Source organism: Mixophyes fleayi, chromosome 9 (assembly GCF_038048845.1).
Source record: "Mixophyes fleayi isolate aMixFle1 chromosome 9, aMixFle1.hap1, whole genome shotgun sequence".
In the NCBI taxonomy this organism is placed as follows: domain Eukaryota; kingdom Metazoa; phylum Chordata; class Amphibia; order Anura; family Limnodynastidae; genus Mixophyes; species Mixophyes fleayi.
Genome location: NC_134410.1, coordinates 3,085,513 through 3,098,092, shown reverse-complemented (window position 1 = coordinate 3,098,092; position 12,580 = coordinate 3,085,513). Strand labels below are relative to the sequence as shown.

The following is a 12,580-nucleotide window of genomic DNA, read 5'->3' as shown; positions in this document are numbered from 1 at the left end:
CATCTATCTTGTATCTAATATCTATCTATCTTGTATCTATCTCATATCTAATATCTATGTATCTATCCATCTAATATCTATCTATCTTGTATCTATCTCATATCAATCTATCTTTATCTCATATATATCTATATTATATATATCTATCTTTATCTATCTCATATCTATCTCAAATCTATCTATCTTGTATTTATCTCATATTTCTCTATATAACTTGTGTCTATCTCATATATATCCATCTATATATTTGATATCTATCTCATATCTATCTTGTATCTATTTCATATAAATCTATCATCTTGTATCTATCGCAAATCTATCTATTTATATGTCTAACTTGTATATATATATATCTCCTATTTATCTATCTATCTTGTATCTATCTCATACCTATCTGTGTCATATCTATATATCTTGTATTTATCTCATATATATCTATCTCATATCCATCTACCTTCTATCTATTTTTCTCATATCTATCTATCTAACTATATCTATCTAACTATATATATATATATATATATATATATATATATATATATATATATATATATATATATATATATATATATATACATACACACACACAATTGTCAATAAAAGCCTTTGACACTTATGAAATGCTTGTAATTTTACATCAGTATAACATAGCAACATATGACAAAAAGGTCTAAAAACACTGAGGCAGCAAACTTTGTGAAAACCAATATTTGTGTCATTCTCAAAAGCTTTGGCCATGGCTGTATCTATCTCATATATATCCATCTCATATACATCTATGTGTATATCTATAATATAAATGTCTAGTGGCGTGTGTTAGTCTGTCTGTGTGTGTAAAAAATAAAACCAAGCTGCAGCGCCACCTGCTGGGCGGAGTTATACACTGACCTACTAAATTCTTAGTGTGTGTGGGGAAAAAAATTCAGAAAGGGCTGAAATTTGGTATACTAAGATGTTTTTAATTTGTTAATTTAATTTGTTAATTGTTAAAAGTGTTTATAAAGATTTAAAAAAATATATATATATATTTCTTGAAGGAGAAGTGACAGTTGGGAGTGGCTGGTGGTTGAGGCCTGGGCTATGGCCCAAATGCATGACAAGAACCTTTTTAACACCTTAAGTAGCTTGATTTGACTAGAATGCATGTGTATCATGCCTGGGTTCACTTGTGCATATATATATATATATATATATATACACACACACATATACATATATATATATATATATATATATATATATATACACACACACATATACATATATATATATATATATATATATATATATATACACACACACATATACATATATATATATATATATATATATATATATATATATATATATATATATATATATATATATATATATATATATATATATATATCTATATCTGAGAGGTGAAACAGAAGGAAACAGGGCGCCCAATAGTGCAGTATTTTTAGGAATATATTCCAAAATACAATGGGTGTAAATTAAGATATATAATTCAAAGATGCTCATTAATCCAAGATTCTGGATGTTTTACCCAAGATCATGTACGTTCACTCCAGCCTTGTGCACTCATATAAAGGAAAAAGAGATACCAGAATAGTGTAGTATTGTCAGACAAACGGTGTGTTCAATATGAAACCCGTCACCTTATTAGATGCGTACCACAAAAACTGAATATTTTGTTAATCTGTATGGCTCATCTGGTTGTTACTGTTCACATCTGGTTCAATCCATCATCCGATATATAGCAAACAAAATATCCCAAATAGTGGCGTATATAAAAAATAATTACAATTTATTTAAAAAGAAGTATAAAATGCATGCTCACAATACATAAAATCAAAATAAGCTTATCTGTAATCCCAATAGGGTCCTCAGCCTCCACAACTGTGGATAAGATGTCAGGATGCCTCTCCTGCTGGATAACTGGATACGGACAATCACAATTGAGGGTGCTAGTACATGTCCCTCTACCCCAACGCATTTCGTCTCTTTAAAGACTTCCTCAGGAGGATAATAACCTGCTTTACATCATAGAGATGTTAATATTCAGTGCAATGAACATTTTGCGCATGCGCGCTCTGCGGCACTGACTGCGCATGCGCGACCCGCTCGTGACCGTACATACATCTCTCAATAGTTTCTAATAAATTCAATCATTATGTAGGGACACGGATAGGGGCAAAGGACAATCTTATTTAACAGAGGCTTTAAATGTAAGTTGAATAGGTAGCTTAGATCTCAATGTTTAAGTAGTCGGTCAGCCATTTTTATTCTGGGCAAATCAAAGCAGATTCATTATTAATTAATATGTGTAGCAGCCATGTTGAAATTGGGAAGGGAAGAGTAAGTAACTATATCTACCCATCTGATATTACCACCAATTAATCAGCAGTATACATCTGACAGCTTATATATTCCCATGACTTGTACTGATATGTATAACAATTATTTAAAAGAAACATTTGATCCATGTTTAAAGGGTCATAAAAAGAACATTATTTAAAATATTAATTGATGCTAAATAAGTTAATTATATATTATATTATCATACAAATCCACACAGATTACTGTATAGTAATAAATATTAGCACTATAATAATTCAGCATAGTCTAGTAAAATGGAAACCCACATGTAAACCGGATAAACCATGAGATTAATATACTGTACAAGTATAAATAATAGACATAAATGTAGGATAAAGGAAAAAAAATGTATAAAATCATCCGTACAAAGGAACATATACCACATGGAATCAGCTAAAAAACCACATTGGTTATAAAAATGGTGCAGTTTCATATCCTTCGTTAAAACCAGCAGGGGCGAGAGTGTTCAGCTAAAAGATCCAAAACATTTCTCTTCTAGATAGTTTGGTTTGGATATCTCCACCTCTAGGACCCATAAGTACATGTTCTATTCCTTTGAACGTAAGATAACTGGGATCAGAGTTATGTTCAACAATGAAATGCTTGGAGACAGAGTGGGATTCTATTTTATTTTTTATATTACGGACGTGTTCCTGTATTCTCAATTTCAGAGGTCTTTTTGTCTTGCACACGTATTTCAACCCACATGTGCATTCTAATAAATGAATAACGGAAGGTGTCTGGCAGTTCATGAACTGCTTAATATTATACTTCATACTGTTATCATAATTATAAAACACCTTCTCTTCCGGGTTCACAAACTTGCAAACACTGCAGTGATTTCATTTATTAAACCCATTAATCTCTAAAAATGTTTTGTTAATTCTGTTGTTGTTTTCAGGTATCATACTTGGGGCCAGAGTATCCTTAAGATTTCTACTCTTTCGAAATACTATGTCAGGATTTTCAGGTATAATAGTAGCTAATATAGGATCCATCCTTAAAAGTTCTCATTGTTTCGTGATTGTATATTTGATTCTATGTTCACAGCAGTTGTAATTAGTGATAAATGGAATGCAATCTTTCTTTATTTATTGCAACAGATCTGATCTATTTACCCCTTCAATTTTGACATGGCATCTGATATAAATTTTTCAGGATAACCCCTGTTCTGAAGACATTGTGCATATAGGGATAATTGTTCTCTACACTGGAATTCATCACTGCCATTCCTCTCAATTCTATAGAACTGAGAAAAGGGGGTGTTGGTTTTCCACCTCCTAACATGACCACTCTTATAGTGGAGGTAACTGTTTGTATCTACGGTCCTAATAAAATTCCTAGATTCAACTCTGTTATTGACACCTATCGGGACCAAATCTAAGTATTCAATACTGGTAGAACTACGATTAGCTGTAAATTTTAAATTATAATCATTGTTACCAATGTATATTAAAAATGTATCAATGGAGTCGTCATCACCTTCCCAGACCATTAATATATCATCAATAAAACTTTCAAACATTTTTATATATTTAGAAAAGGGGATAGGATTAAAAAGTCAATCTTGTTTCCAACTTCCCAATACAAGGTTCACAAAATTAGGGGCGAAAAAAGTCCCCATTGCTGTACCGCACACCTGGAGATAGAAAATATCTAGGAATTTAAAATAATTATGGGTCAGGATAAAATTTATAAGTTCACATATAAAATCTTTGTGTGCTAAGGATAGATCCGGATCAGGGTCTAGGAACTGTCTACAAGCAGTAATTCCTTTTGCATGGTCTATAGCTATATACAGTGATTGAACATCTATAGTAAGCCATGTGTAATTGGCTGTATAGAGTGATTGAACATCTATGGTAAGCCATGTGTAATTGGGATTCCATTGGAAACCTAGTTGTATCTTTCAAATAGAACTGAAGCTTAATTACATATTTACTAAGGAATATATCAACATACTATGAAGTATGTGATGTCAGGGAGTCTATGCCAGCCATAATCAGATTGCCAGGGGGTTTATTTAGCATTTTATGGATCTTAGGAAGATAATAAAAAATAGGAATAATAGGATTCAGAACCAGTAGATACTGATACTCCTCTTTGGTTAGCAGATGCTTCCGTAAACCTTTAATTAAGGTATCTCTCAACAAAGACACGTATTGAGTAGTGTTATAGTATAGGCAAACCGAGGGGGGTTTCTTAGTGCCTGGAAACCCCCTCCAAGCCTGGGGCACTGTATAATTGAGGTGGCTGGACCACACGGCTCTGCTTGAAAAGAGAGAGCTGTGTGCACCTAACAGTAGTGCACGTAGCATTGCCCATGCATATTATGGGGGTAGGAAGAGTTGGAGAGCAGTCAAGCACTGTTTAAAATTATAGCCACGACCCCATGCATGCTGGTCATGCCCACTGGCGGCGTGGTGTGGAAACCCCCCTCTACAAATCCTGCGTTTGCCCCTGACATATCATATCTATTTATCTTAGATCTATCAAATATCTATCTATCTATCTAGTATCTATCTCATATCTATCCATCGCATATCTATCTTAAATCTATCTCATATCTATCGAATATCTATCTTTCCATATTGTATCTATCTCATATCTGTCTATATATCTTGTATCTAACTAACTATCCATTCCCTTCCTCACATCATGTCACTGCCCCCATCACATGCAGCCTTGTCCTCACTAACACATCACTCATCTCCTGGTATACTCTGTGCTGCTGTGACATTTTGATGATCTGATTGGCTACAGGCTGTCCTATCCTCACCCACTTCAAAGCAGGAGCCTGATAGGAGATGATGGACGGTTATAAAAAGCTGCTCAGACCTTAGTTACACAAACCTTTAAAATTGTCACTAGATGCAAGAAGAATAATGAAAACGTAATAATAAAAGTTAGACTGTTTGTCAATCAAATCCTGTTTTGCTGTGAAACAAACCGGTCGACATTTACCAATAAACATCTGTTTATATATCTACTTTTTATTCTAATTGTCTGCAGTGAACCATTACGCTGCTGTTTGATCCCTATGAATCATACCCAGTTATCGAACTGAAACACCTTCCCTCTCACAGTCTCAGTTTATTCTCGTGTAGTATCACATTCTGATACTTTGTAGCGCTCTGATTTGACAGCTACAGTTATAACCATTCAGGCATCAATTTCCCACAATCTCTGCAACACCGTAACCTTTAGTGATGAATGTCAATGCTCCGAGAGCAATAGTACATAGACTAATTTCCTAAAACAATAAAACACAGAATTCCTCATTCGTAGTTAAATGAAACACAAACGAGGTGTTATTCATGCTTAAAATCCAGAACCACGTTTCAGTCATTATCTCCGCTATTAAACACCCCCCGAATCACAGATATGGTGGCTTTTTATTCAATGTGTTTTTGTCTATTAATTCTTTGACTTCCTTTGTTTTCCAGGATGCAGGAAGAAATAATACAACAGCAATAAGACGTTAATAATAAGACAAAGCGTTTAAAGCTTCCACACACCGCTCGCGGGAGCCATTCAGATGTTAACGGAATAGGTCAAATCAAGCAATGGCCTGAAGCAAATGTCAGTGTTGTTATGCGCTGAGTTATAAGCTTGTTTCTTATTATTGCTTATAAATAAATACTGGGTAATAGACATACTTAAATCTGGGCTAAATTACCCGGCGTGTACGGAGAAAATGATTTAACGCGCTGCCGCTGAACATTGCTAAGCAGTTACCACGGCACAGAAAAGCGACGGCGGGAACAGGATCGAGCTCAGGTGCAACAGACAAAGAATATTAACCATTGGCGACCCTGCGAGATCAGCTAAATGAAAATGTCAGCTATTATATTTGCAGACATGAGGTTTAGAGATAAAATAAAATGATTAGTTATCTAGTCTCCTGGAATGATTGGGAAGCTCTCACATCCAGGATAAACCTCCGGGGCATCCGCAAGTTCAAGGAACCCTCCCAAGAGAGTTTACAGGCTGCAATGTGGGTGTGGTCATTATGTAAACCAGCTCATCGAGCCACACCCATCACACCTAGTGCTAGGGGTGTACTGAGGTGGGTGGGGCACAGTAATGTGATCGCCCCACCCACTTTCTCCCACAAACCACATAATTACTCCCCAACCAGGGGCAAACACAGGATTTGTAGAGGGGGGGTTTCCACACCACGCCACCCGTGGGCGTGACCAGCATGCATGGGGGTGTGGCTATAATATTAGACAGTGCTTGGCTGTTCTCCAACTCTACCTATCCCCATAATATACATGGGCAATGATGCGTGGACTACTGTTAGGTGCACACAGTTCTCCCTTTCAAAGTAGAGCCGTGTGAAGTGGGAGCAGGGTCCAGCCACCTCAATTATACAGTGCCCCAAGCTTGGAGGGGGGTTTCCAGGCACTAGAAACCCCCCCCCCCCCAAGGTTTGCCTATGCCGCCCATCTCAAAGCAAGGTTCTAATTAAACAATATTGGTTATATTGCACCCTCTTCGTGCTGAATACTGCAAAAACTCACGTGTTTAAACGTTACTGTCTGACCATGCCAATTATTCTGCCACGTTTTATGGTATTTTGGCCACTGGGTGGCACCGCTCTAATGCTGTCTGAGCAATACACTAAGTAACGTCAATAAAGTTAAACAATAATTCTAAGAGTATTATTACCTCATTAAAGACTTTGCTGAAGCATTTTCTGCCTTCCTTGGAAGCCAGAGATTTCCTATTCACACATGCAAAATATAGTGAAAACAAAATGACCTTTTGTGTAACGCAGCAACTCAATAAACTCCAGGGGACTAAAAAGGGCTGAACACCAACCTTAATTTCAAAACAGCTTTGGTAACCCCACAACACTCATCCCATAATGCCCCCACGTGCTCCAAAATATCACCACATTACCTTAGACGCCCACTTGTCTCAAAATTCCTCAACCGTCAGCGTGAAGTGGAAAGTGGAGGGTGTTGTGGAATCCGATGGGGTAGATGATGGAGACTCCATCATTCATTGCGCTATCCACTGACTCACAATGTTGTAACCTCGCCAAAGAAATAGAGTAACAGGTAATCGCTGATGGCCTCGGTGGTGTCATTCTTTGGAGTTACTAACTTAAAATATTTAATGGAACTGTTTAAGCCTAGTCATTTGGGAGTTATTCCTTTAGGATGAAGGTGTTACACTTATATTTTCATACATATCAGAAATGTGTGACCTATGTTCATTTTAACATTATTTTCATATAACATTTAGGATAAATATTCTTACCTTAGAGTGTGAGTTGTCATATCGACAAGTAAAGCAATACACAATGTGTGTACATGTATCATACACAGCTCACACCCTCAGCTGATGATACGTTACATTGTATCACGGAATGTTGCCATTTCCCTGCTCACTAACAGGTGAACAATGGATATAATATATTATCTGTAACCAGCTGTGTGTATATATAGTTGACCACAGACTCTTCATACGGGAGCTCTTAAGTGATTTTAACTCTGAGGTTTTCTATGCTATTTGTGAATATTTAATGAGGTCATCTAAAGGCTGCACAGATAACAATAATAATTTTTGTATTCTCTTATTTATTTATTCAACGACACAAACACATAAGCAATATTATATATAATATATATCAAATATAATCTTGTTTTTTTTTAAAAAAATAAACTAATAAACTTTTTTATTAGTAAAAATAAATTAAACAGCAATGTGTTAAAAAATGCTTAATTCCTGAATTAATAATTGTTTTTATGTTTCTACTCTGGTAACACCATAAGGGTGGAGACACTGATTCACAGCAAACATACTGTAACTGACATGAAATGCTTTGTCCTTTAATCTTTTTGTCCAATAGTGACATCAGCTGTAAATTAATCCTGTCCAAATGGATGAGAGCAAGAAATGCTCTGCCTACAAGATTCCCATTTACAAATAAACCTTTATAGAAAGAGACATGAAGATAAAGATGTATTCTTTGAAGGTACATGCGTCAATCAAATTCTAGTCTTTACAGCAAAACATCTACGTATTTATAACCATAACACTAAATGTTTATTATTTTCCTACAAATATTAACATTTTATCTGAAGGATTCAGATGATTTCTAATAGTGTCAGAAGTTTATTACATTGATCTATCAGCTGCCTGTCAATCACTCGGACCGATCACATCATGGTTCAGTTGTAGATCAGGACTTTGAAAACAAATTTTAAAGGATTCCTTGAACATCACCTCCCTCGCTTCATTCCCAGAGCGGATAGCGCTTAGTATGAGACGGAGCATAAGGGCCTTAAAAGCCACAAAATCAATATCAATTGATTGACCGATGCTTGGAAGAAACAACACATAGAGAATTGTCTCATTTAATGCATATAATATTTTTCTGTAGGATGCACCAATGTGGGCTTTTTTAAAAAAAATAAACCATCAGTTTGGTGGTAAACAGTAAAATGATTGATTGTTTTGGTTGTAGGACAGAGTATGGAGTCTGTGAATAGAGAATTCAGCGCACAGTGTCAGTAAAGCTTTGTAGCACACTGGACACAGCTGGGAGCCGCTTTGCATAATAGATTAATACAGTGATGTCTTGTAAAATGGAAATTCTATATTCTTTACGAGGATGGCGGCTTTCATGTCTGTAACTAAACAGAGGTCACCTTCCAATAGTCACATAACTTTCTATTGTTCTGCTATCGAGACGTAAAGCCAGTAGGAGTAGCATGCCAAGAAATAATCAGCAGATGCCATTATGATGTATTATGTGAGAAAATATATATATATAGAAAGTCCATGTGACAAGTGAAGACTGGTAATGAGATCTGCGGAACGCGCTGTACAACATTCTAAGTGCTATACCGCGCAGGTCATCGGTGCAGCATGAAAATGTCTCCGTTTTCGTTTCAGGTTTTGTTTTTATGTTTACCATTTTTTAGCTATGTCTTGTAAAAGACACAAACCATCCTTTACCCCAACTCATTGGTCTGCCATTCACATTTGCTCAACAAATAGGCCCTGCCCACTTTTGTGCATGATGCTACGTATCAAAGACAAAATGCAACTATCCCACGAGGCATTGTGAGTACCCCCAGGCACCTCTCAGAGCCCTGTGCAGCAGTCACTGTCACCTGGTGATATCTCTTCCTCTATACACTCAGTTATCCTGGATCACACTACCTACACTATAGACATTACTATCAGATAATTAGTATAATACATCCACCTATTGTGTCTCTACAAGAGTCCTGTACAGCAGTCACTGTCACCTGGTGATATCTCTTCCTCTAGTCTATACACTGAGTTATCCTGGATCACACTACCTAGACTATAGACATTACTATCAGATAATTAGTATAATACAGCCACCTATTGTGTCTACACAGATTGTAAAAGGCTGTTACAGGATACAATCACAGCACACAAATAACACAATAGGATTTTAAATATTTCGTGATTGAACTTACACCTTACACATGGTTCCTAGTCAGAGGTGCTGTGAAATTTTAGTGGGCTCTGGTACATGATACTGTACCTCAGTGTGATGTGTTTGAGATTGTAGAGTACAACAATGTGGGTAGGATTGTACTGGTGAACTTTATTCTGTGTGATAATTTTTTTTATTTTTTTTTTATATTTTTAGAGTTTGGGGAGATAATAATGGAGCTTCTGTTAGGATCTCAATAAGTTTTGGAGCTTGGCCTCAGCCCATGGTCAGGAATCCGGCTTGGTGTCTGGTTCCCTAATGTTAGGGTTATGATTAAGACTATTGCGTTAAAGCTAAGCTCGTTATTCTTTAATCTTTGGGTCACCTTAGCCAATCAATTCACATGGAAGTGACGTCTTTTTGGACCACCAGGGGGCTTTGAATCTATTTCAGGTTCTTTATTAATCAATAGTATGTCTATGGCGGGCCTCTATGTACTAGTGGCCCAGGGCAAATGCCCTTTCTGCCTGTTTATTAAAACAGCCCCTGTCCGTAAGTGTCCTGGGCTTTCGACCATGGACATTAATGTCCTTGAGAATGATCACTTTCTTCGGTTCCTGATAAATATTCTTACACAGGTCAGATGTGTGTGTTCTAGTGTGATGAAGGGGGGAAAAGCAGCATGGAGGGCGCAGTGTGATCGTAAGGGGGCACAGTAATGTGTGTGTGATGGTGGCAATGGGGGTGGCAATGTAGTGTGTGTGAGGTAGGTGGTGGCTAATTAATGGGTGCTATTTGGTTTGTGGGGCGATGGTGGGGCAATTTAATAGTGGGACTATTTAAGATGGGGTGGTTTGGGGGCTATTGAATGTGGGGGTGAGTTTGGGGAGAATGAGGTCTCTTTATTAAATGTGACTATGAATTATTTAATGGCAGTGACGGTTGCGGGAAATGGGTATATTTCTGAAACGTAAATACTATTAATTTATTGCTGGGGCTGTTTAGAGGGAGGGAAATAGGGTTATTTATTAAATGGGAATACTATATTTTAATGTTGGAGCTGGAGAAAGGCCTAATTATTAATTGTGGGTGGTATTGATTTAACGCCGGGGTTCTCTGGAATTATCTAAATGTACCCATTTTTTTTTCCCAATAGGACCCCCAACATTCCAGGATCCAGACAAGCCACAACTAAAGACACCAGCAGCCACAGGTGGTGAAAGTGAGAAGAACAGGTAGGAGAGAGCAGGACAGTCTGTCAAAGGTTGTGATTCTAGTAGGGACAATGCTAATTTTTGGTGACTGTTCTGCCCAATATAAGGGGCAGGCCAAGACTGTGAACTCTTTCTGTGCACACTGCATTCTGTCGATACTACACTGTGGTGCTAGATGTCCTAAAAGTCAGGAGTTCTGGGACATGCTCCAGTGAGTTCAGGGCCTAGTGATTTTGACCTGCTAGCCATGCCCCCAATTGAATGACCATACCCGCGGTGGAGCAATTTTTTTTAGCGTGCTTGATTATAAGGGGGGCCCCATGAAGTTGTTGTACCGGGGCCCTGAATTCCTCTTGGCAGCCCTGCCTATATCTTTAAAATATGTTGTAAGAAATTATAGACGTATCGGATGTCTGTAAAAGTGCAACGGTCACTTACACATGGGGGGGGGGGATTTTTTGGGCTGCTGATATTTATGAGAACTGATCAAGTGACGATTTCATGCCTCAGTGAATTCAGTAGTCTAGAGCGTTCATGAAGGGTTAAGCAAGAACCTGTTGAAGAATGGCCTTGGTTTCCCTTCAACTCAGCTAGACAAACTGTTTATATTATGTTGGTTATGTTGATGATCAGTGTTTAGAAAAATAAATAATATTAACCCCTTGTATATTGATAGCAATGTCATCGGCTCATTGTACTGTATCGGTTACTGGAATCCGGAGGGGTTAATTGAAAAATAAGGAGGACATCAGGAAATAATTAAAAGTGAAGTGATTGTACGATTTATGCACAAAAAGAAATATTTTAGCATTTTGACTGACTGCTTCTAAAACAATAACAATTAGGATCTGAACGGTTATATCAACTGTCGCAGTTGCGGTGTTAACAGAGAGACGGAGGACACAACTCCTAATCGGTTGTGACGGCCGAGGTAACGTTTCGTGGCTGGACCAGGAAACGGTCGCTGATTGTATTTAATCCGTTACCTGCATTAGAATTGAGCTCTTCATTCTCAGATTCAGTCCCATTCTGACTGCCGCTCCCGTGTAGACTGCTAATCGCCATCAGCTTCATCTTCTGGAGCTTCATCGCCTCTGCCATGGCAGCGGCTGTGAGCCCTGCAGAAACACAGACATTAAGGTTATATATAACCTATTAGCCACATCGGGATCTTATAAATTAAATTATCGGGTGATCAAACCAAACATCACAGATCAATAGCTTTTTTTCCCCCTAAGGTCCCTATCCAAATCTATTCTACTTTTATCGTCCTCTTCACTTACACCAAAGTGACCCCTTTTAACATTATGATAATAGTCTATTTCTACTTTGCCCTTATATTTTCCAATTGCTGGGCTTTATTTCCAATTACTCAGACTTAATTTTTTAAATTTCCAGATATGAACCATTAAGGTAACTGACACTGCTTTGTGTTACCCTGTTATTATACTGTTGTTCTGTTCTAAAGTGTCATCTCTCCCCTCATTTACAGACAGCTCAAGTGCCTCTTACGTCATAACAATCTTATACAGGTCAAAAAGCTGAGGCTACTGTCACTTGAGCTGCTGTGACA

General features: G+C 37.3%; 1 protein-coding gene across 1 annotated transcript in view; it reads right to left on the bottom strand.

The window, feature by feature from the left end:
- DACH2 (dachshund family transcription factor 2) overlaps nt 1–12,580 on the bottom strand; it is a 378,568-nt gene that overhangs the window by 135,957 nt on the left and 230,031 nt on the right. Inside the window, exon 3 of the mRNA XM_075186232.1 lies at nt 11,994–12,125. Coding sequence (XP_075042333.1) covers nt 11,994–12,125 — 132 coding nt within the window. The remainder of the gene's footprint in view (nt 1–11,993; nt 12,126–12,580) is intronic.